Here is a 22,690-nt window from a genome sequence, read left to right as displayed (position 1 = left end):
AGTGTTGAAAACAGTAGTGCTAATTAACATTTTTGTGGAAACCACAATAACTTTTTTCAGTATTTTTTGATGAACAGAAAGCTCAAAAAAATGGCATTTATTTGAAATAGAAATCGAACATTCGATCAGTTTAATGCATCCATGCTGAATAAAAGAAAAAATTCTTATTGATCCCAAACTTTTGAACAGTAGTGAATCAATATGTGATTCAGAACAGCAAACTGCAACGTGCAATGCTCCCACTGAACTACTATTTTCAAAACCGACAGAATAGAGGATGAGAAAATGAAAAACAGCGTCCGTCTTTTCAACATAACTCAGCTTATAAGAGCTTCCGATAGCCTTCCAGCCAGCGAACCAACAGGAGAATATTTTCCAGCAATCCAGACCTCAATTTCCTTCCTTTCTGCTGTAAAGTGTGAATGTGTGAGGGTAAGCAGGGGAGGAGGAAGACACAAAAGCAGAAGAAAACAGGCGCCTCGAGTGAACGATCAGAATAGCATGTTCAAGTGGCTACATCTGTGTTTGCGAGATGAGGAGAGGCCTGAAAGAATTGTTCAGGAGGGCATCCTCAAGGTTGTTTTTCTGCTAACTATTCCCAGTCACAGCTTCAGTGAGCAATTGGGAGTTTGAACAAAATATACAGAGTTAATAGATAAAAGGCCAAAGTCTGTGTCCTCAAATCACTTGGAGGGGAAAATGTGATCATGGCACCCACCATTGCTTTCCAAAGCTACCTTTCATGAACTGAAAAATCAAGCACCTTATTGGTGGGCCACATGTCCACCTCAAAGTACCACAGTATTATAACTTAAAGCATCACTTGTGTTGCTGCTGCACTATTTTAGTAAGTGGAGTTTTTGTTTCTTTTTCATTCTGTTCTTCACAATATAAGCCACTGTAACATACAAATGAGAACACAAACATTAATGAGGGAGTGTAATTAGGTAATAACAACTTTAAAGCATTGAAGAACTGAGAGGATTTCAACACAAGCCACATTTTGCTCACATTCTGGCGTCTCGGTCTATATAAATCCATTAAAAAAGCAAATGTGCCATTTTTGCTTAAATATACAGATTTGTACTTTCTCAGAGAACCAAGCCAAACCTCAAAGACTTGAGCTCAACCAACATTTTTCTCATTTACGAAATAAATGTTTTGTTCTTGTTGTTCTGGATACTATGCAGTGCACAAAAGAGTGAAATCGGAGCTCAGGATGGAATGCTGCAAGATGGAAAGTAACAGAGCCATGAAGAGGTTAGAAACAGGTCAAATTTGTATTAATTGCTTTTTTGACATCTGATCTTCACAGCTAAAGAATTCTAAAAACAGTTCTACTTCTCAAATACTGACACATTTAGGTCAATCACGTACAAGGTTAATTCTCAAAGCAGGCAAACAAGAGTTTGAAAGCATATTTGCATTATCCAGCGTGTATGCGAGACACTCCAGACAGACATCATGACGCAGTTCTGTTAAATTAAGTCTAAAAGATTAACCACACAAACATCTGCATTAAAACACAAACCATGATACTGAAAACGAAAGAAGCCTTTCTAAAAGACATTATCAAAGTGACTATATTTTAAAAACTACTAAAAAATTAAATAAAATAAAAAAATAAAATAGAGTAGAGTAGAATGAACAGAATAAAATAAAAATGAATTAAAATAAAAATAAAATTGTGGCAATACACTACTTCACAGATATACTGCCTAAGAAACTGATATTTTTATTCAGCAAGGACACATTAAATTAATAATAATAATAATAAATTTCTCGAACAGCAAACCAGCATATTAGAATGATTTCTAAAGGACTGATGCTGAAAATTCAGCTTTGCATCACAAGAATAAGTTATATTTTAAAATATATTCAAATAGAAAAACAAGTTGTAATAATTGTAATACACTTTTAATAAGAATTAGCAATGTTATTGTTTTTACTCAAATAAATGCTTTTGTGAGCATAAGAGACTGCCAAAAACATTTTTTTTTTTTAAATGAACTTGCTTTTGAACAATAGTTTATGTAGTACATGTCCAAAAACCCATGATATAATCAATGCTTGTACTTTTTGTTAGTGAACTAGCATGGCACTACCATACTTCATGTCCAAAACAAAGGTTTTGCTGTGATATTTGATTAAAAAGAGAGCAAAACCAGAGCAGAAGATGTATATCCACAGATATCACATGATTCTAGTAGCCAACCCAAACAAAAAGAAAAAATGAGATACAAAAATGAGCATTAGTTATTGAATGCTTACGCAGCCTGTGGGCCATTTTCCAGGAATGCAGAGACATTTTCAACTGAACCATCTAACGGCCTTTTAACGACCTCTTAGTGATTTCAAAGAGAACATACACATGAAGTATGACAGGAAGGCGGTTTTCTGACAAACTAAAGGCCTGCGCCTCCACGATTACATTGTTCAGAGGAAACTGGAAGAGCTGTGGGGACGAGGCGGCACAGCCGGCAATCTCTCCCCAGCCCTGAGCTCTCGTTTGGAGACAGACACATTTGCTGAGAGAGAAAAACAACAGCTGTATGGCGAACACGTCCATAATAAAGCATGAGCGGCGGTGCTGGTGCAGCCCATCTGGCTGAGCTCACGTTCCCAGGGAGCCCACGCGGATTGTGTGGGAAGGCTGTGGGGAAGTTAACGGAAGCTCAGAGCCGCTTCCATCAAGTGACTCTGAGGTTAACCAATATAGGGAAACTCATTAGTAAAGATGGCAGCTCGATTAGTGCAACCCAATATTGGCTTACGAGCTTTTTGTGGAAGGGCAATGAAATAAAAAAAGGGTAATAAATGAATACGGAACCTTCATTCTCACAGTGACAACGAGCAATTAGAGTCAGTGTTTATTCTGCTCACGTACAGCACTGGGCGAGGTGTCTGCTTTTGTTTTCCCTCCAAAACACTTCAGATCGTCCCCCAGTGGAACCGCCACAGGTCAGTCTGTCCTCACAGGAGCACAGACTTTACACAAAAACCTCAGCAATAAAACAAACAGAGGGAAACCTGCATGAAAAGCCCAAAGGGTAAGTGAGCAAAGTTTGGTCCTGCTGAGCAAACTCTTTCCTCGCTCTATATGCTGAAGGTCTCTTATCAGGCATCCATCAGCGATGTTTTGTGCCTCAGATGACAATATCTCAGGGATCACAATGTAAACAGGGATGCCTTTGTTGAAACTTGAGTTCCAGGACATTCTTGAAGCTCTCAGACAAAGTGAGATGGACCCAATTGTGCCTAAAACCACCAACGTTTTATACTAAGAGTGATCTCTTTAAATTACTTTTTCAAATAAGACAAAATGTGTTTCAAAATTAGGCAAAACATAGAGAAATGATGAAAAGGATGAAAACTGACATCATATTTCTTACTTTTAATTGTTATCTCTATAACTTATTTAGGAAATATGGTTCCCCACTGTCTTGGAAATCCTGAAGTGTCATTGAAATAAAAATAAATTACATTACATTTTAAAAAAATACCGTATGTCAAGCTCTAAAATATTTTATGTGGATATTGATGCTGTCTGGGAGTTAAAAAAATAAAAAATAAATATATAAATCACAAAATACTGGTATTATTCAGTTATTGGAACTTTTTTAATTACATATTTTAATTATTTAAAACAATTTTATTTAATTGTTTTTAATATATTACCAGTCCTAGTTTTTGTAAATAAAACAAAATTGAATACTAGTAGCTTTGTGATTACAGAAATACTAAAAATAAAGGGGGCCTTGGTGTCAAAAAAGTTGAGAACCACTGCCATATAGTCATGTAATAAATTAATATAATTCATATTTATTAAATCTAGTTAATTTTAGTGTTACTGTGCTAAGAAGTCTACATCTTATATAAACCAACCCATTTTTTTTTATTAACAATGCGTTCTAAGTATTTGGTATTTGATTTGGTTGAAGTTTGAATTCTCTCAGAAACGTACATGTTCAGGTTTGTTAGCCACATATGACATAATGAGAGATTTACAAAGCCATAAAGCTTCGACAGTCAATTCCAAATGCAGTTACAAGGAGAGGTGGACTCATAAAACGCACCTGATTATGCTGACCATCTAAATCTGCAAACATTGTTCATCGCAAATTTACAGGCAGAGGCACTGTAAAAACTTAAGCCTGTGCACAGAGAAGAGATAAAACACTTACAGAACTGAAGAGAAAGTTTTCACTTATATGCCAATTTAACCTTAAGTAGGGAATTCTTCAGAAGGAAGGACTCTGCTGATCAAGATCAGAAATTGTTGATGCTCTTCGTTCTGATTCTTCATAGGTGGGGTTCTGAAAAGAAACCACATAACATGATGTTCCCTGACCGCCGCTCTGAGGGCAACCAAAATCACTGCAGAGTTTCTGAAGAGAGCCAAAATAACTGCAAAACCTCAACCTCAAATTGCTCTTGGGCAATTGGAGAAATTTTTATTTTTTTCCAACACAATTTGCTCTTACAAGAACATGGTGTGAAAAGGGGGAAACCTCTTGGCTGTTTCACAGTATCACTGTAAAAAAAAAAAAAAAAAAGTCCTATTTTTACGGAAAATAACGCTAACATTTTTACAGTAGTTTTCTGTTATTTAAAAAAATATTCAAAACTTAGTAAAATTACAAACAATATCTGTAAATTAACAACTTGACTGTTATTTTAGGTACTATATCATTAAAGACAAATTACAGTAATTTTCATGTTTTATACAGGAAAATTACTGTATTATTTATACATTATTTTTTCTGTTATTTTAAATTATATTCAAAACTCTGTAAAATTACGAACAATATCTGTAAATTAACAACTTGACTGTTGTTTTAAGTATTATTCCATTAATGACAAATTACAGTAATTTTCATGTTTTATACAGGAAAATTACTGTATTATTTATAAAGTATTTTTCTGTTATTTTAAATTATATTCAAAACTCTGTAAAATTACAAACAATATCTGTAAATTAACTTTACTGTTGTTTTAAGTATTATTCCTTTAATTACCAATTACAGTAATTTTCATGTTTTATACATGAAAATTACTGTATAATTTATACAGTATTTTTTTCCTGTTTTCTTAAATTATGTACAAATTTACGTAAAATTACAAAAATAATCTGTAATTAAATATATAGCTCATTGTATTAAATATTTATGTCCATACTAACAATTTAATGTTCTTCTTTGTAATTTTAAAGTAAATATTATTAGTTTTATATTTAGGTGTAATTTTACATTCAAACTCTGTCATGCTTGGCACAAATATTGCAAACTGTTTTAATTACATCAAACAATGCCTATCTGCTTTTAAAGAGTACAAAGCTGCACTGCTCTCCAGGTTGAAACTTTCAGGCCTTTGCCCACACATCAGTTGATCCAAATTGCTTCACAAAGGAAATTGTGAACAGAGATGAGAAAAGCACACGTTTTTACAAGCTCAAACTCCCCAAAAATATGGCATTCAACCATCTTGGTTATATGCTATCTGATCAGAAGAATGTGCATTTGGAGTGTGTGAGAGCCTAGAGACATTTGAATACTTGAAAATGCAGAACATGTTAAGGGTCTGAAAGTACTGGAATGTATCCCAGCATGCAATATATATGTCAAATATGGACAATTTAGAATCCTCAATTTGTCAAATGTGCATGTCTTTGTATTATGGAAACACCTTGCTGTGAGGTGACAGGACTAAGCCGTCATCTTGCTGCAAGCATAGTGTTGAAATGAATTACAATACATGCATTATCAAACTGCTCAATTATTGTTGAATTAGTCGGACAGCAAGGAAGACAATGTTCATGGCAGAACATCACTCTGGCTTAGGGCCAATACATTGTCTTTACTTATGAATAACTAAAATACAGACTGTCACTTTCTGGTGAGAAGTTCATATCACAAAGGCTATAACAAACTACTGCCATCAACAGCTTGAAATACCTATGCTGTTAAATAAAATCAGTAGAAAAATTTAGTAACTTGTATGCAATTATGGCAGTTTTTTTTTACGTTACGTTGGACAGTCAGACAGGCTGTGTAACACTGCAGTACAGTTAAGGGCCAAATACAGAAAATGCCACAGCTGCACAAGGTTCACTTTCTATGGTGAGAAGTTCAACATTTTCAGTTTACATTGTCGCATATCACAAATGCTATAAAGTCCTACTGCAGTCGATATATAGCTTGCAATATTTATGCTATTAAATAAAAGTATGTAGACAAATTTTGTAACTTGCATGCAATTATGGCATTATTTTTAAATAAGTGTTATGGTGGACAGAGGATTAACCAACAGGCTGTGTAACACTGAAGGGCCAAATACAGAAAATGCCATAGCAGCACAAATGGTGCTTCTAAAGGAAAGATCATGGATTTGTTAAAATACAAAAGGGTCATTATTGGTCATGTCAATGTAACTGCACAAGTATAGCCAAACATGTACACACACACACACACACGGCTGCCATGATTTTGCCAATACCTGTTCCTGAATCAACATATTTTGTTTATCCTGTCTGAAAACATAGTCCTAAACCTAACCCTAACTTAACCCTAAAATCAGAGGGAAATGCTGGATGAACAGTGAGTAGCAGAGATGCACCTAACCCTGGTTGTAAGCATATGTGAAAAAAACAAAAAAACAAAAACAACTAACCAAATTGACCAATTAATTAAATGTAACAGCCTACAAATAAAAATAAATAGACACTGGGTTGTGAGATGACGATTGAGAACGAATAAACACGAATATGGACACAGACTTATACCAACGGCTAACGGACATGCAGACTGCAAAAGATAAGTACCTTTTACTGTGTATATAATGTTCTACAGTTACATCAAGATACAATGCATTAAAGTGAGATGCGCGATTACATATGTGACCCTGAACCACAAAACCAGTCATAAGTCGCTGGGGTATATTTGTAGCAATAGCCAAAAATACATTGTATGGGTCAAAATTATTGATTTTTCTTTTATGCCAAAAATCATTAGGATATTAAGTAAAGATCATGTTCCATGAAGATATTTCGTAAATGTCCTATTGTATATATATTAAAACTTAATTTTTGATTAGTAATATGCATTGCTAAGAACTTAATTTGGACAATTTTAAAGGCATTTTTCTCCATATTTAGATTTTTTTGCACCCTCAGATTCTAGATTTTCAAATAGTTGTATCTCAGCCAAATATTGTCCTATCATAACAAACCATACATCAATGGAAAGCTAATTTATTCAGCTTTCAGATGTATAAATCTCATGACTCATGACCCTTATGGCTGGTTTTGTGGTCCAGGGTCACATATCTCAGTGTCCTACCAGTTTCTTTTACTGTGTTTTGTTAGTATGTGCTAATACTGTTAGCTAGGGCTGGGGGATATATGACCGTGTCATGGTGATGATATGAAGTGGCTATTGTAGCGCAATATCCTCATAGCACAGTACTGCTAAAAGTTACTGACATTTTGATACAGAAACGTGCATGAATGAGGAATAAAGAGCAGGACACGCGTGGTATTGAAATGAGTGAAGCACGGAAATCCACTTCGTTCTTAAAGCGACAGCAGCATAATTTCACCTAACATTACCTGCTGCAGACGATCAGAATTTTAATCAAACAAAAGACTACTAAGAGAAAATCACTCAGTGCCCTTGACTGAATAACATTTGTATGTTTAAGAACCATTTGATATTAGTTCATTAGTTAGTCATTAGTTAGATATCACCCACCCGCTACTGTCAGCTAGTTTTAAGATCAAACTCATGAAAAGTGACGGAACTTTGGATTGAGTAATCTGAGAACACTGTCATGTAAACTCATTTGACAGAGAAGACCTGTAAGCATGCTCCTTGGACTCTGAAGAACAATAGTACATGCAAACCACGATTTTGGATCTGGAGCTGGTGAGTACATTTTTGCAAGCCCATGTCTCTGTCAGTAAGTCGATAGTTAGTATTGTTTTATTAAACAAATTAATATTATGTGTGTGTGTGTGCTTCCCCCTCATGATCCAGAAGTTTTAGGAATGAAAATCTTCTGCTACATGATCTTCAGAGGAAGTGAGTATTCATGCCATACGAACATTAAAGGGGTCATATGATGCTTTTTTAAAGATCATTATTTTTGCGTGAACATTTGGGCCGCATTATGCTAATATTGCCACATAGTGAGGTAGATATGTGGGGGCGTGTTAGAACGAGCCGTTTTAGGGGGGCGTGGCAGAGTCTTAATTTGATAAAGAATATCTCTTTGGTTTTGAGACTTTAGTCTTTGCAACTTCAGGGATCTTATCTATGCACAATCAGCTTGTAACACTCCAAAGAGAAAGGAAAACTTGAAATCGCATCATATGACCCCTTTAAGACATACTAACATTATTTTTAATGGAATAATCACACTATTTTTCTTCCACGCTCTTAATTTGTTTTCATACCAGACAAAACAGCTGTCTTGTGGCGTAATCTTTTTTTTTTTTTTTTTAACCCCCAGATACACCAAGGATCCAGCTGATTACTGGCAATTTGGAGGAGGACTGCTCTTTATCTGCGGTGTCTGTCACTTCTGGTCTTTGTTGTATGTTTTGATTTTACATATTACACTTATATAGCTAGGATTCAGAATTAAAATACAATGTAATGTTTGTCTACATATATTATCAAAGCTATGTGGAGCCCGCAGGAGTCAGTAGAATATTGTGGATTACAATATAAAACTGATTTGGAAAATACAAGATACAAAGCTATCAGCAAACAGTACATTTTTTTCCACCCATTTCAAAGGTAAAATCATGACCTCATAATAAGAGTAACCCTAACTGATAAGATAGAAACACAATTTTTAATTTTACAATTCCTCCTGGGGGCTCTGAAGAACTGTTTATGTAGAATTAATTGTTAATGTAAATTTACATCTGAATAATAAAATTGTTTTAGAATCAATAGTGGAGTGAAACAATCTTGTAGATGTATCGGATTTCTTCAGTTTTAAGTTGAGAGTATTTAATACAACATTTTATAAAATTTTGATGAAAATGTTCTATGTTCATCAGTACAATATTTTAAACGTTAAATGTATTTCATTTAAAATGTATAAAATAAAAATGTCAATTTACAATCTTGAACATGCTTTGACACTTTTTGATTGTAATAATTTGCAAAATAACAGTGTTTCTCTGTAGAACATTTAGTGCTGTCATTGTAATAATCTAGGAAAAATCTGTAAAATAACGGTTTTACACTGTAAAAAAATCTCGTAAGAAAACGGTCAAATCACTGGCAGCAGCGGCTGCCAAACAAAAACCATAAAATTAAAGTAAAATATCGTAATTCAAACAGGGAAAATCCATAAAATAGCAGTTTTAAACTGTAAAAAAGTATAATAATAAAACGTTAAAGTATCTTAATTCAAACAAGGAAAAATCTTTAAAATAACAGTGTTTTTCTGTAAAACCTTTAACGAAAATGTCTGTAAAATTATTGTTTTTGCACTTTATTTGAATAAAGATATTTTACGGTAATTTTATGGTTTTTGTTTGGCAGCCGTAGCTGCCAGTGATTTGATCGTTTTTTACTATTTTTTTTACAGTGTAAATAAGCAATAAAGCAGCACAGGAATGTCGTAAGATCAAGAGATCAGGTTAGCATGATTTTAGCAAGCAACATATAAACCATTCCTTGCATTACAGTAGATGTTTTCAAGTGCCCAATTCGTTTTTAAAGGTTCTGAAAATGAAGGATAGTTGCTTGGAAAGGTCACATCGCATACTTCAACGGGTCCAACGCCAGCTTTCACCAGCTATTATGGACCTCCTTGGTTTTGATGGACGTGCGCTTCTCATTCTTTTGAAAGACATTGAGAAGGAGAAGAGAGATGGCGAGCTAGAAAAAGGAGACCCATCTCCAGACAGACTGCTGTCAGACCGAGATTCGGTTTATTAGTGAACCACAAAAGCCAGGCAGAACAGCCATTAGGCAGTGCGAACGTGATTTGTGCAACCCTTCATTCTCTCCAGAAGACTTTGCGCCTTCATTTCACTGCGCACAACTGAACTGTCAAGACAAAGACCGGATTGTAATTTGACAAAAATGCCCAAAAGAGCGATTCACCTGGGTAGCTGATGCAGAAGCAGGAATGATCAAAAGCCTGCTAGGATTTATGCCCTTTCAGCCAGTTCTGACAGGAACCATCCGATCGAGAAATGTTTTACTCTCACAGAAAGATGAGCACGGTGCAGAGAAGCCCGGCTTTAAGTCAGGATTTAAGAGAGGCCTGGGAAATGATCTCCATCTGAGAAAGAAAACAGAATCTTTATAGACGCTAAAGCCTAGGTACTCAACCTGCGGCTTGTGAGTCACATGGGACTCTTTACTGATAGCACTGTGGCTCAAAATCTCACTTCCCCCCAAAATTGTTCTACAACAAGTTTTTGACTAAGGCTTTTCAGTTGTAATGATGAAAGTTGTAGAAATTATTGCAGAACTTCCCCTACATTTGTCATATCAGCTGGAATAATTACATTTTTTTCAAGGCAACTTTCACGGTGCAAGGAAAGATCAACAGACTATGAATTTAGATTGAATGATTTTACTCAACTGGCCTATGGATTATGATGAATAATGAAGAACTTTGAATTTATTAAATAATAACTCCATTAATTATATTAATAGTTACGTGTTAAAGACACCAGCAACAATATCTGCACACATTTTTAGGGGACCATCTTACCTGAATGGTCTCGCTTTAATTTTCCACTTCAAAATAAAGACAACACTTGTTACCCTACAGAACACATCTAAAAGAAATACAGTCAAATCTGACATTAGAATATAGAGAAAACGCGTTTAATATGCAACATTCGTGGATCACTATTATCCAATGACAAAGAAATTAGCTCATTTAACTTCAAAACTATTCAGATTGATAGGTATAAATCTGTCAAATGCTGATTTTCAGATGAAAAGCCAAGATAACATAACTATATCTACTGTACATCTACAGACATGACAAAATGTACAGCACTCAATTTACAAAAACACTGATTCATTAAAAAAGGGGGTCGTTTGAACTAATCCCAGAAAAATGTCCTTAAAAAAAAAAACAAAATGTGTCATTTTTCTTTACAAAATGCCTACAAAACATCACATTAACTGCATTAAACTAAATAAATAAATTGTCAGCTTAAGTAGAAGTGCTTTAAAAGCTTGGCGAAACCATTTAGCTGGGAACACCCATACACCCCTATACATTAACACACACTACACTACTTCCCCAGGAAATAATCTGTATTTAACACCCAATCCAACACCGCTATGATAACACTGATGTCCTCATGCGTACCTTCAGTATGTGGGTTCATGTCAGACAAAGACGCCGCCAAAACATATGCCTAGTCTGGAGAAATGTAAATACAGCCTCTGAAACCGAACACCACCCTTACACCACCTTCTAACAACACGTCAGAGATTACATTGTTCCACGGCGATGTGCACAATAGTTGTTCTGTTTGTCTTACACATCTCCGCCATACCAGAGAGTTTCAAATTCACACTCGAGTTGTGAGGGAGCGCGGGTGTTGTAAAAACAGACGTGTCCGGGTGCTGACCTCCCTGTGAAGACGTGCCTGTCAGATGTGATGAAAAAGGCTAAAAACTAAGCTAAAAACTAAAAAAAGGCCCTCAAAAAGATTATAGCAGTCATCACTTGGCTTGCAAAGAAGATTTTTTAGTCAGGAAGAAAGGAAAAGTGGAAGATTCTGACATTCTGTCAATTTAACAAGAGTGCTTGGTAAACAAGGACGCTGGCACTGGCTTTTCGTCATGCTTTTAAACATAATGAGGCCTGTATCACACCACTCAAGAAATGTCAGCAGCTAAAAGCTTAGCATATGAAAAAAGGACACAAATTTGGCTAAAAACCCAGAACACAAGCAGCTTTTTTTGAAGAGCTGAACAACATTGCTCCCAAATTGCTAAGACCAAATAACTCTTTCTACACCATAGATCAATAACCCAAACAGGTCTTGATAAGACTCTTCACAGCCCCTTAAAAGGAACAGGTGATAATTAGGTGCTTTTTTGCAGTTTAGCACGAGCATCTTTAGCAGAAATAAAATAAAGTGAGAAAAGCAAGAGTTCTGAATGTGCCTACTGATGTTCTTGTAAACAGACTTGAAGTAAACTCTGTTTTATTGAGTCTTCAGCACAAATGATATATTTAAAAAAAACAAATTTAAAAAACCTTGAAAACCAGTCATTTGAGAGCAGAAATCCAGTATGCCCAAGTGGACATTCAGGGAAAAAACTAATTTGACAGCTAGACAGGAGTTACAGGAGGTCAGCATCTGAAGGATGATGGCTAACTACAGACACTGCGTATGAAATGAGAATCTGAAAGGGAAGAAAAGAAGATACAGTAAAAACGCAGAAGAGCGAGACATGAGAAGGGTGAAAAAAGAAAAAAAATGCAAATAACACTTGTAGTTTATGGTTCTTTGTGGCCTGATCCAATGCATTATTCAGGATAACAATAGAATAACACAGCATGAAAATTAACAAGGACGATCTAAAGGCTGAGAAGAGAGCAGAAGAGATGCTTGTTTCACACTGTAGCCAGGCTGTAAATTATAACACCAGCATAAATTAAATTAACCATCAACTGTTGGCACCAAAGCACTGCATAAGGATAGATATTTATAAATATATAAAAAACCCAAATCCTTCTTCACATAATGAGAAAAATAACATTATCAGGTTAAGAAATTGACACACATGAATATTCATTAGATGGCATTTTGAAAATAAAAGACTGCTGTATTGCACTCAAATTCATGACTCAAACATTTCATCAATTAGTAAAACTCATTTAAAGCTCTCGGGAGTGTGGCCTATATTGAAACCACTAACAAGTTGAAAAAAGTGCTGATGAATCTCCAGTTGGGACCAACAAAACGGCAAGCCAGCTTTGACAGCAACATTTAATTGGTATTGATTAACTGAACCAATCTAACTGAAGAAATGGAGGCTCAATTTATCAAACTGAACGAAATATCGGCTCCTGGAAGGGAGTGCCATTTGTAGCTGGCACATGCATGGGGGAAAAGTGGGACCTACATCTACATACAGATAATTTTCAGAATCAAAGATTTGGCTCACTTTCAATCCAGGAATGTGAATTTGAATTGAACTGGCCACAATCCACACAAAGTTGAATTGGAATGATAGGAGGAAGAACTTTCTGAAATGCAATTATTAATAAAGGTAATGCATTCTGGGAAATTAAGTGTTCTTATACCCTGATGCACAAAAGTTAATTTTTATTAAATATGATGAAATATTTAAACAAAATACAAATTAATATACCTGTAGGGTAATCTCAAATATACTGCATATATAAAAAGATTTTTACAACCATTTTTGAAACTTAAAAAAAGGCTTTTTCAAGCAAACATTCAAAGTTAAAAAATTACAATTATATGAATTTCAATTTATTTTAATTCTTCATTCTGATATTCAAACTGGAATTCCACATCAAGTTTGTTATTTTAAATTTAAGAGCTGAAGTGGAATTTAAAAGGTATTTTCAATTCAACTCTGAATGGTGCTTTGAGAAGTGGGAGCAACAACACTGACTAATTCAGGTATAAGTCAAGCTACAGTAATTCTTCACAATGCTTCTAAATGTGTTAACACAGGCAAGCCACTAAAGTGAGCAATAATGGGCAAAGCAGCATGTAATCACTGCCTCAGACTGCAGTGCCACAGACTGCCTGATGCAAATTGCACACAAAAAATGGCAAGAACAGATTGAAATCTAACTAACGACCTTCTACAGTTTCCAAGTTTCGGGGTGCATAGGTTATTTTGAGTCACCAAGAAACAAAGTCATGTCTGCAAGGTTGCTACAGGGTTGCATGCCAGCCTCGTACTGTGCTGATCACTTTTATAAGTCAGCCAAGAAGGTCTTTTATAAGTCAGCCAAGAAGGTCTCTTCCAGTCTAAAAACCAGTACTGACCGAACGTTTGCCAACTGTCAAAGTCTAGCTCCTTAAAATGAAGCAGCATATGTCTTTGAGGGTTTAGAAGTCATTTCTAAGCCCTTCAATCATGTGACTGAGCAATAATGCTTCTTTGAAGGTTCTGGAGGCTTTCATTTGACCTTTCCTCCTCTATGGCTATAAACTGTCTAGAGGTGAAGCATTTCAGACAAGTAGCTGCCAAAACAGGCAGTCGCTTCCGGAATGCACCTCCCATGTAAACGGCCCCTTCCCACATAAACACACTGGAGTGTCTTAATGCTCAACAGGGCCGGTGTTGACAGTGGGAATGAATTCACATTCAAGGCACCACCGCCAACCACGTTTCCCAGGTGGCCCCCGGGGCTTCTCTCTGCTCTGTAGTGGTGACAGCGACTAGTTCTCTCTCCTGCTCTCAACAAACTGCATAATAGACACCCTGGCGATGCAATCCTCCCACAGACTGCCCTCAATTTAAAACAAAATTTATCAGCACTATGGAGGTGGTTTGCAAAATGTGGGTGGTAGTTGCGGTAGTCTCACAAACGTCTAAATATTTAGCTAAAATGGCTCCCAAAGAAAACTGTCAATAAACAAAATTCATTTGCTGCCTTTTTGGGAACGGAGCGTGTCAAATTTACAAAAACTCCAGTGCTGAAGCCAATCTCTCAAATGAAACAGGACTCTGTAATCTTGTCCATATGACAGCTCCTCTATAGATGTGCCCACGTACCAACATCTTATCCAATGACGCAGACATTGAAACTAACACACCCTGAAACAACTAATTGCGGGTAAAAATAGTACAAGAGAAGTAGAAAATGTCCCAGAGGACACTCTAAATGTTTAATGAGAACATGGGGTTATCATCATCACACACATAGTGGGAAAATCATGTAAAGATGATGTTTAGTCCGACAATGGGAAGGGGCCCAAAATGGTGCCTTGAGGCACTCCGCACGCCACGGAGGCAGCCATCAGCGTCGGCGCCATCTTATCATCTACACCATCTTCTAGTCAGGAACTCTACTGACATCAGGAGACTATGTTTTCCTTTGTGTGGGAAGGCAGGATCTGCTGACTGCACATCTAAATGTTTGCTTGAGTAATCTGGTTTTAAAGTTAAGATACAACAAATCAAGAGTCCAAGCTCTGGGCGGCACAGGCAGACTGCTGATACACTTTCTCCAACATTTGCAGACTATGACAATCCCATAACAATGGAGCTTGTCTTCACTCCACAGGTTACCTGACTGTTGAAAGATGACAGGAGCGATTAGTGGAGTGCTGTAGTGATAGAGGATTCGTAACAAACAGCAGGACATACAGGCCTCTCTGTTCTTACACCTTCTCTCTGTTACCGCTCATGAATTCAGAACTTGAAAAGACATTAGAGGGAGGAATGTGTGGGCATGTGCTGACAGACAGAGCTACTATAGTAAAGGAAAAGATGGTACCAAATAAAAGCAACATACTTTTGCATGTGGGGGTTCACCTAAGTGCCTATGTTCAGAGTGTGTCTTGTTCTCAGAACCGTTTTCTCTGAAGGGCCCTGCATTAAAACACTAGAAAATCAGCAGCAGAGGAAACATGACTTATGGACCATCAAAATGTCCAGGGAATTTGTTCTTCTCAGCACATTACAGACAATCATACTCTTTCAGGAGTTCATCTCGGAAATAGACTTTGGTGCAAATGTGAACAAAGCAATAGAAGTTCACTATACAGACTGCACTAAACAGAGGGGGAAAATCTCCTAAAAGCCTCAAATTATAAGCAGTCTCAGAATGCAAGTTGAAGATATTCAGTTATTATTTTGAGAGAAAGTAAAAATCATGAAACTCTCCTTCGACCCTGGCAGGAAACAGCAGTTACTTTGGACTTACAGTACAATACTGAATATGTCATATGGGCAAGGGACTCAGAAACCGCTAATTAAACCATTCCAAACCTGTATTTCCATTTACTCATGGAAAACAAAAAGAGAAGAAGGTTCATGCTGCCATCTTCTATGCAATGCAATTTTGGGGCTGTCAAACACCAAAAAGGAAAAAACAATCATAACATCAGTACTCCATATATGTCATGCACTATATTGCAAGTCTACTGAAGGCATATGATAGCTTTGTGAAAGGAGCAGACCAAAATGTAAGTATAATCTTGTTTATTAGCTGTGGTCACCATTAACATTCTATATATGGAAAAAAGCAGCTTAGGCAATCTGCAATAAATAACTCCTTTTGTGGTCTATGAGGATGAAAAAAGGAAGCCATACAGTTTTTTTCATTTTTGGATGACCTATTTCTTTAATATGCAGGGGGGTTTAATATGCAAGAGAGGATCAGTGTTACTTTAGTATCACTGATGTACTATTATATTTTTTAATTAATATTTTGATTAGATTTTATTTAAGTAGATAAAGTTTTAGTAATAGTGCTGTATGTTTTTGTCATTTTTATTAATATATTTTTTAATGTGCATATATAGTCCTTCTATTCATTTTTATTTGCATTTTAGTTATTTTATTACTTCAAAGTTAAAAAAAGAAAAAAAGAAAATGAGACATGATGGCTTGGCACCTAGCTGAAATATATATTTTTTATGTTTTATTTAAGTTAACATTTATTTTAAGTTACATTTTCTTCTTTATAATAAATTTTAGTCTTATTTTTTATTTTAGTTTTACTTAATGATAATAACACTGGAAAAGATGCCCTACCCTCCATACATATTTGAGATTGGTATTTCTTTTCAAAATCTTCCCTCAAAATGTAGACAATTAGGAATTTTTATTTTGTTTCTTTCTTACCAACCAGAATTGTATGAAGTCTTTTGACTCTAGTAAATTATGCTCTCAGGGGCGTGGGTCGATGAGGATTGTTCCCAGACTCTTTAAACGAACTGGATTTCTGTCTCTCCACGGAGCTCACTTGATGGTCTGTGCGAGGTGATTGGCATCTCACTCATTCCTGGTGAAAAAACTGCCTGCTGTTCGAGCTAGTTAAGACCCCAGAGCACATGACACAGGATAGCCATGAATATTCTCCGCTCAGAAACACATTTCTACAGGTATGTCAATAATTTACTTTCAAAAAGTCAAAGCAATGACGATTTGTAGGTGTAGGAGACAAAAATGCTCCAAAACTGTTTTTAGATTACTTATTCTATGCCCATCAATCCTAGACATTAAATCTGTCACTACATCAATTGTTGAAATCATATCAAAGCCAGTTCCTTTGTAGGCACTGTGTGAAGCAGCAACAGTTGAAAATGAAATCAAGGAAACCAAGGAAGCGCAGCAATACTGTTATTTCCTTGACAAGTATATTACCTGTCAGGCAGAGTGGATTACAATTTCAAATGCTAAACAAAAGGAGCGGGAAAACAATTCTCAACATCCTTATAGGATTGGCTTATGGAAATAATTCAAAACAAGGAATGGAGAGACAAGGAATAAATGAAGGGGAAAAAAGGGGAAAATGCCTCTGTGTCAATAAAACCTTGTTTTGTTTAAATGCATCGGCTGCATGACTACCAATATAGTTCTACACAAATATTTCAATATTATATATGAATCAAAAAGATGCTCATCACAACTGGCATGTTAAGAGTGAAGGGTTGTGTTGCACTTGTGTGGAAAATACACCCAAGGTTACCTTCAGTGGGGTTGACAGCTGCCGGTAGGCTCTCCCAATCAACTGTCCATGAAGGGCAAGGGTGAGCAGCATAAACAGCATCTATCCCATTCTCCTGCAGGACAAAAGAACATATAAACACAGGTTAAACCATAGGCTACCGACAGAAGCCTCCAGGCAACAGCTTTTTACTGAAGCTGAGCACTTTTCAAACTTCCTCAGAACACCTGAGACGAGGTGGTAATTAAATCAGGAACCTGTTACGGAGCAGTTCATCCCACTTTAGAAACTCCTTTAAAGGTTGAAGTCCTATAATTGATTTTACATGTTTCCTAGTTGGTACTTAATCATCAGAGAGACCTACAGGAATGGGTAAAAAATGTGTGCTATGATGATTATTCCACACTGAGAATATGAGATGTAAACCAAATACTAATACATGCAATGCTACAGACACAGAAGTAAATATATGGTGTTGTGTTGGGGGACTCTATAGGGTACTTTTTTAGTATCAATGACAAATTTTCACCAGTCTGGCAAGATGAACTTGGTGACCTGTTTAGAATGAAATTAACCTGAACTACCAAACAAACTCATGTGGAACGGGGTGAAGACAGAGTGAGATTGGTGTTAAAACCTCTAGGAAATGTTTTGTTTGATAAAACATACAGACAATAAGTAATTATACGAATAGTTCAACCATTCAGGTTGAAAAAAAAAAAAGGATGTAAAAGATGACTAAAGAATCAGACTAAAGAAAAAGACAGTCTATCCCCCGGTTTCATAGACAAGGCTTAAGCCTAGTCCAGGGCCGGCGCCAAGGCACCTCAGTCGAGGGGGCATTTAAATTTCACAAATTTGCACAAATCACCCCTCGGTCCATTCGCTGCAGCGCCCCCTCAAGCGCGGGCCCAGTGTGACCGCTCAAGTTGCACCCCCCTAAGGACGGCCCTGTGTCTACATACAAAAGGTCTGTAAAGTCACAAGAATTATACAATCAATAAAGTGAAAACACACAAAAAAAGCAATGTACAAAAAAAAACCCAGACTAATAATGGACTGCTTTCTAATACCCCTGAATATCGCATTATCTTTTATATAATTTATTTAAAAAATTATTTATTTCTCTTCTTGCAATGTAGGCACATTTTTATCCTGCAAATGATTAAAAATCAGTCCAGACGGTCCCAAAACACGATTATAAAATGGAGAGTTCCAGTCCCAGGTTCTGATTGGCCACCACAACATTCCAGACATGCTAAAATGCACAATATAATACGCAAATATAGCTAATCTGCTGCGTGTCATGCCTAACGACACCCTTTAGCCACACCTAAATTCACAAACCGTATTAAATCTTGGAGCTTGTGAGACGCTCTTGGTTATTGATTTAGAATAGGTCTGGATCTGGTTGTTAAACAGTATCTAGTGATGGTGCATCTCTGTTTGCTGCTCTGTCATTACAAACCCAGGCTGGCCATAAGGTTTGGCTCCGCGGATGAAAATGTAATTTGCTCTAAAGCAATGAGCCACCAGCAACAGCTGCAGAGCAGACCTAAAGCAGAAAGCACGCAGCCTGGAAAATCCCAGTGGACTGCTATGCATTAAGAGAGCCTGCTGAGCTCCAACTCATTCACACACACCAAATTGATATCCACTAGTGTGACGGGAAATATCTGATTTATAGTTGCTAAATGCCAGAGGTGGCAAACACCAAACACACACACACACACACACACACACACACACACACAAGAAAAGCTGGAAGAGAAGTTCTGCAGCAGGCCTGAAAACTCGACGGCAGCATGCGTTTTTATCACCTGCTGGGGACACGACTGCAGCACTGTGGTCCGGGGCAGACAGAAAAGAGACCCAGCGTTGTTACTCTGTTTGCCTCTCCTGTGGGAGTCGTACAGCAGAAGTATATGAGACCACTGCGGGCTCTCTACTCATTATGGGCAGATTTCTGCACCGATGAAGTGTTGTTGGAGTTTGTGGGCCGTTTAGATACTAGGTAAATCAGCAGGTCTGCTATGGAAGTAGTGGGAAATTGAATAAGCAGGCAGAAGACTGCACAGGAGGTTATGGACTGAATCAACGGTCCCTCCTGGGAAAAAGAGAGCACTCATCAGGACACAGTAATGATGTCACAAGCTGAGCTTTCCATGAAATACAGCCTTATGAGTGCATTATTATCTGGAAAGGTGAGGAAACATGGGGGTCTGTGACTACAGCAAGTGATTCATCATAAAGAAACAACAATATTGTATATAGTACTGCCTTACAAAGTTGTAAAATTGGTGGGAAAACCACAAACTAGTACAAAGTTACAGGGGTAAACACAGCCCTTAAAAAGTATATTGGCAGTACCATGATAAAGCAACCTTATCAGATGGTAATACCAAGGCCTTTTGATATATAGTAGCCCCGAGCCAATTGAAACACTAAATCAACTGCTTTTAATATCTTTCTTTAAAATAAAAGCCACTTGTAACAATATTTTAGCATATAACGTACATAAAGACATACATACGTTTTTAAGTGTGATGTAATTATTATTTTTTTTTACCATGATCAAAGAATATAACATGGTAAATGTCCAAAAACGGGTGTACTATTCGTTTTTATGTTGCACAAGAAAAAAGGTACCTTGGTTAATATAGTTAAATGTTTCAAACATTGCTATATGATCACTATGGTTCTTTTTGTTTAAGAACACACTTGTGGTTAAACGTTAGCCCACCTCTGAGGACAAACGTGCTTGAAAAATTGATCTCCTCTTTGTGAAGAGAAGAAAAATGGAATTGGGTGAACTGTGAAAAAATAATCATTTCTTTCACAGTTTTGTTATAATCCATCACTATTAATTAAATGAAAACATGTGGTGTACTGGTTTCTTAAAGACATTGAAGATAAATGAATGTGGTACTTCTTTTTAAAATACAATTAATGGACCAAAATATAGAACTTGTTTAATTGTTCTCTTTTTTTAATCGAGGAAGACTTGAGTTTTGACTCATGAGAGCCATTTATTTTCAAGGCCATAATACCAATTCGTTCTCAATGAAAACTCTTCAATAAAAACAAATCTTGACATTTAATACCTAGTTGCACTACTGTTCGAAAGTTTGAGATTGTTAAATTTATTATGTTTTTGAAAGGCTGCATTTATTTGATGAAAAATACAGTAAAACAGTAATACAGTAAAATATTACTACAATTTAAAAGAACTGTTTGCTATTTTTATATATTTTAAAACGTAATTTGTTACTGTGATGCAAAGCTGAACTTTCAGCATCATTACTCCAGTCTTCAGTGTCACATGATCCTTCAGAAATAATTCTAATATGCTGATTTGCTGCTCAGGAAACTTTTATAATTATCAAGGTTGAACAAGTAAATAGTTGAGCAGCTGCAGATTTTTATTTATTTTTTTTGTAACAATGTAACATTCTTTAATGTGACTTTTGATCAATTTAATGCAACTTTGCTGAAAAAAGTAGTGTATGCAAGTAGTAGTGTATATATTGTACAACTACTGAACACTGTGCCCATGAAAGTTCCTGTAAAAATCTAGTGGCAAAATAAACAACTATTCAGTTCAACACAATTTTTGGCGTATATAAATAGCGATGATATTAATAATTGTGATTTACAGTCTACAGAAGTGTGAAGAACTACAAAATCCATATTTATTTTCTGCAATATCTTATTTTTATGAAGAAAAATAAGCAAATGTGCACTGAATTCCTGTTTCTCATGTTCTTTTGATCTGCTTACGCATGAAATTAGGTTACTGATCACATTCATTTCTTTTTAAATGAATCTCGTGAATGCTTTCTTTTATTTACGGATTAGACCATTTCATGATAAATGTAAGCATTTCATTATATGTTAAGGTTTATCCGTTATAACCCTCCACATATTCTTTACCACAACTAATGAACGTCAGACACACAGCTGAAAGAAATCGCAGCGCTTGTCGGAGTCAGACAGCCCCGTAATACCAGCCTCCTTAAAGTATCAAGTGGCAGGGAGTCCCATCAGTTAAGAGCGAGTCAGTACGGCTGCTGTTCTGCCTCGCTGGAGTGCATAAATCCTTTATCATCATAGTTCAGGCCCGCAGTGGCACACAGGGCTGCCGTAAGGGGACGAGAGCACAGCACTGAACGTATTGAGAGCAGATCGCCGTTTAGGGATTATGTGAGTTCGCCACTGACAGGTTTAGTGAAGTGGCAAAGAGAAGCGCTTCTGTGCGCGGCATGTGTAATCTCCTTCCGTGAGCGGGACGAGTTAGGGAAAGAGGAACGAGGAGAATAAATTAAGAGAGCAAGAGAGCGGGAGAAAAAGTGAGTGAAATTCAATTACTTGCAGTTTGGAGAGAGTTGGCCGCGGGCCCCCGACGAAGGGCTCTTGCTTGAGTTTTGGCCCTTCCTGCTCTGCTCCACTGGGTCGTAGGGCCTCCGGCTGGGGAGGGCAAGGGTCAACCGTGCTGAGACTGAGGAGGGCCATCCCACAATCCTTTGTGGCCCTCAGTACGCTGGGAAGCTCCTTTACACGCTGGTACCATCTCAGCAGCAAGGGGAGATGGGAGAGGGTGGAGGGGGTGTGCTTTTGGAGGGAGATCTGGAACGGAAAGACTTTATATTATATTTATTATATTATATTATATTAAAATATCAAAAATAAGTCTGGGTATGAAATTGACATATGAAATTATATTTTGCATTAAGAAAATGATGATATTTAGGACTGTTCTAAAGATCAAATGTTTTGTATAGTGATATTTTTTAATGACAATTAAGCACACTTATTGCAATGCAATGCAAAAAAGATATTTAAATAGCAAAATATTCATGCATCTTGGAATTATTTGTAAGACTTTAACGTAAGGTATTTAATATATACATATACACAAATGTTTATATTAAATAATTGAATAATATTTTTTGCATTGCTGTGATTCAAAATATTACAACACAAAACATTCAATCTTTAGAACAGTTCTAAATATGGTCATCATTTT

The 22,690-nt window shown here is 36.5% G+C and overlaps 1 protein-coding gene across 1 annotated transcript in view; it reads right to left on the bottom strand.

Annotated features, from left to right (window-relative positions):
* gstcd (glutathione S-transferase, C-terminal domain containing) overlaps positions 1 to 22,690 on the bottom strand; it is a 48,947-nt gene that overhangs the window by 20,133 nt on the left and 6,124 nt on the right. Inside the window, 2 exon segments of the mRNA XM_016470555.1 lie at positions 17,686 to 17,779; positions 22,033 to 22,290. Of these exon segments, the coding sequence (XP_016326041.1) occupies positions 17,686 to 17,779; positions 22,033 to 22,290 (352 nt within the window).

Source organism: Sinocyclocheilus anshuiensis, unplaced genomic scaffold, assembly GCF_001515605.1.
Source record: "Sinocyclocheilus anshuiensis isolate Anshui unplaced genomic scaffold, SAMN03320099.WGS_v1.1 scaffold469, whole genome shotgun sequence".
In the NCBI taxonomy this organism is placed as follows: domain Eukaryota; kingdom Metazoa; phylum Chordata; class Actinopteri; order Cypriniformes; family Cyprinidae; genus Sinocyclocheilus; species Sinocyclocheilus anshuiensis.
Note: the sequence above shows the minus strand (reverse complement) of the source record. Positions and strands in the feature narration are given on the sequence as shown.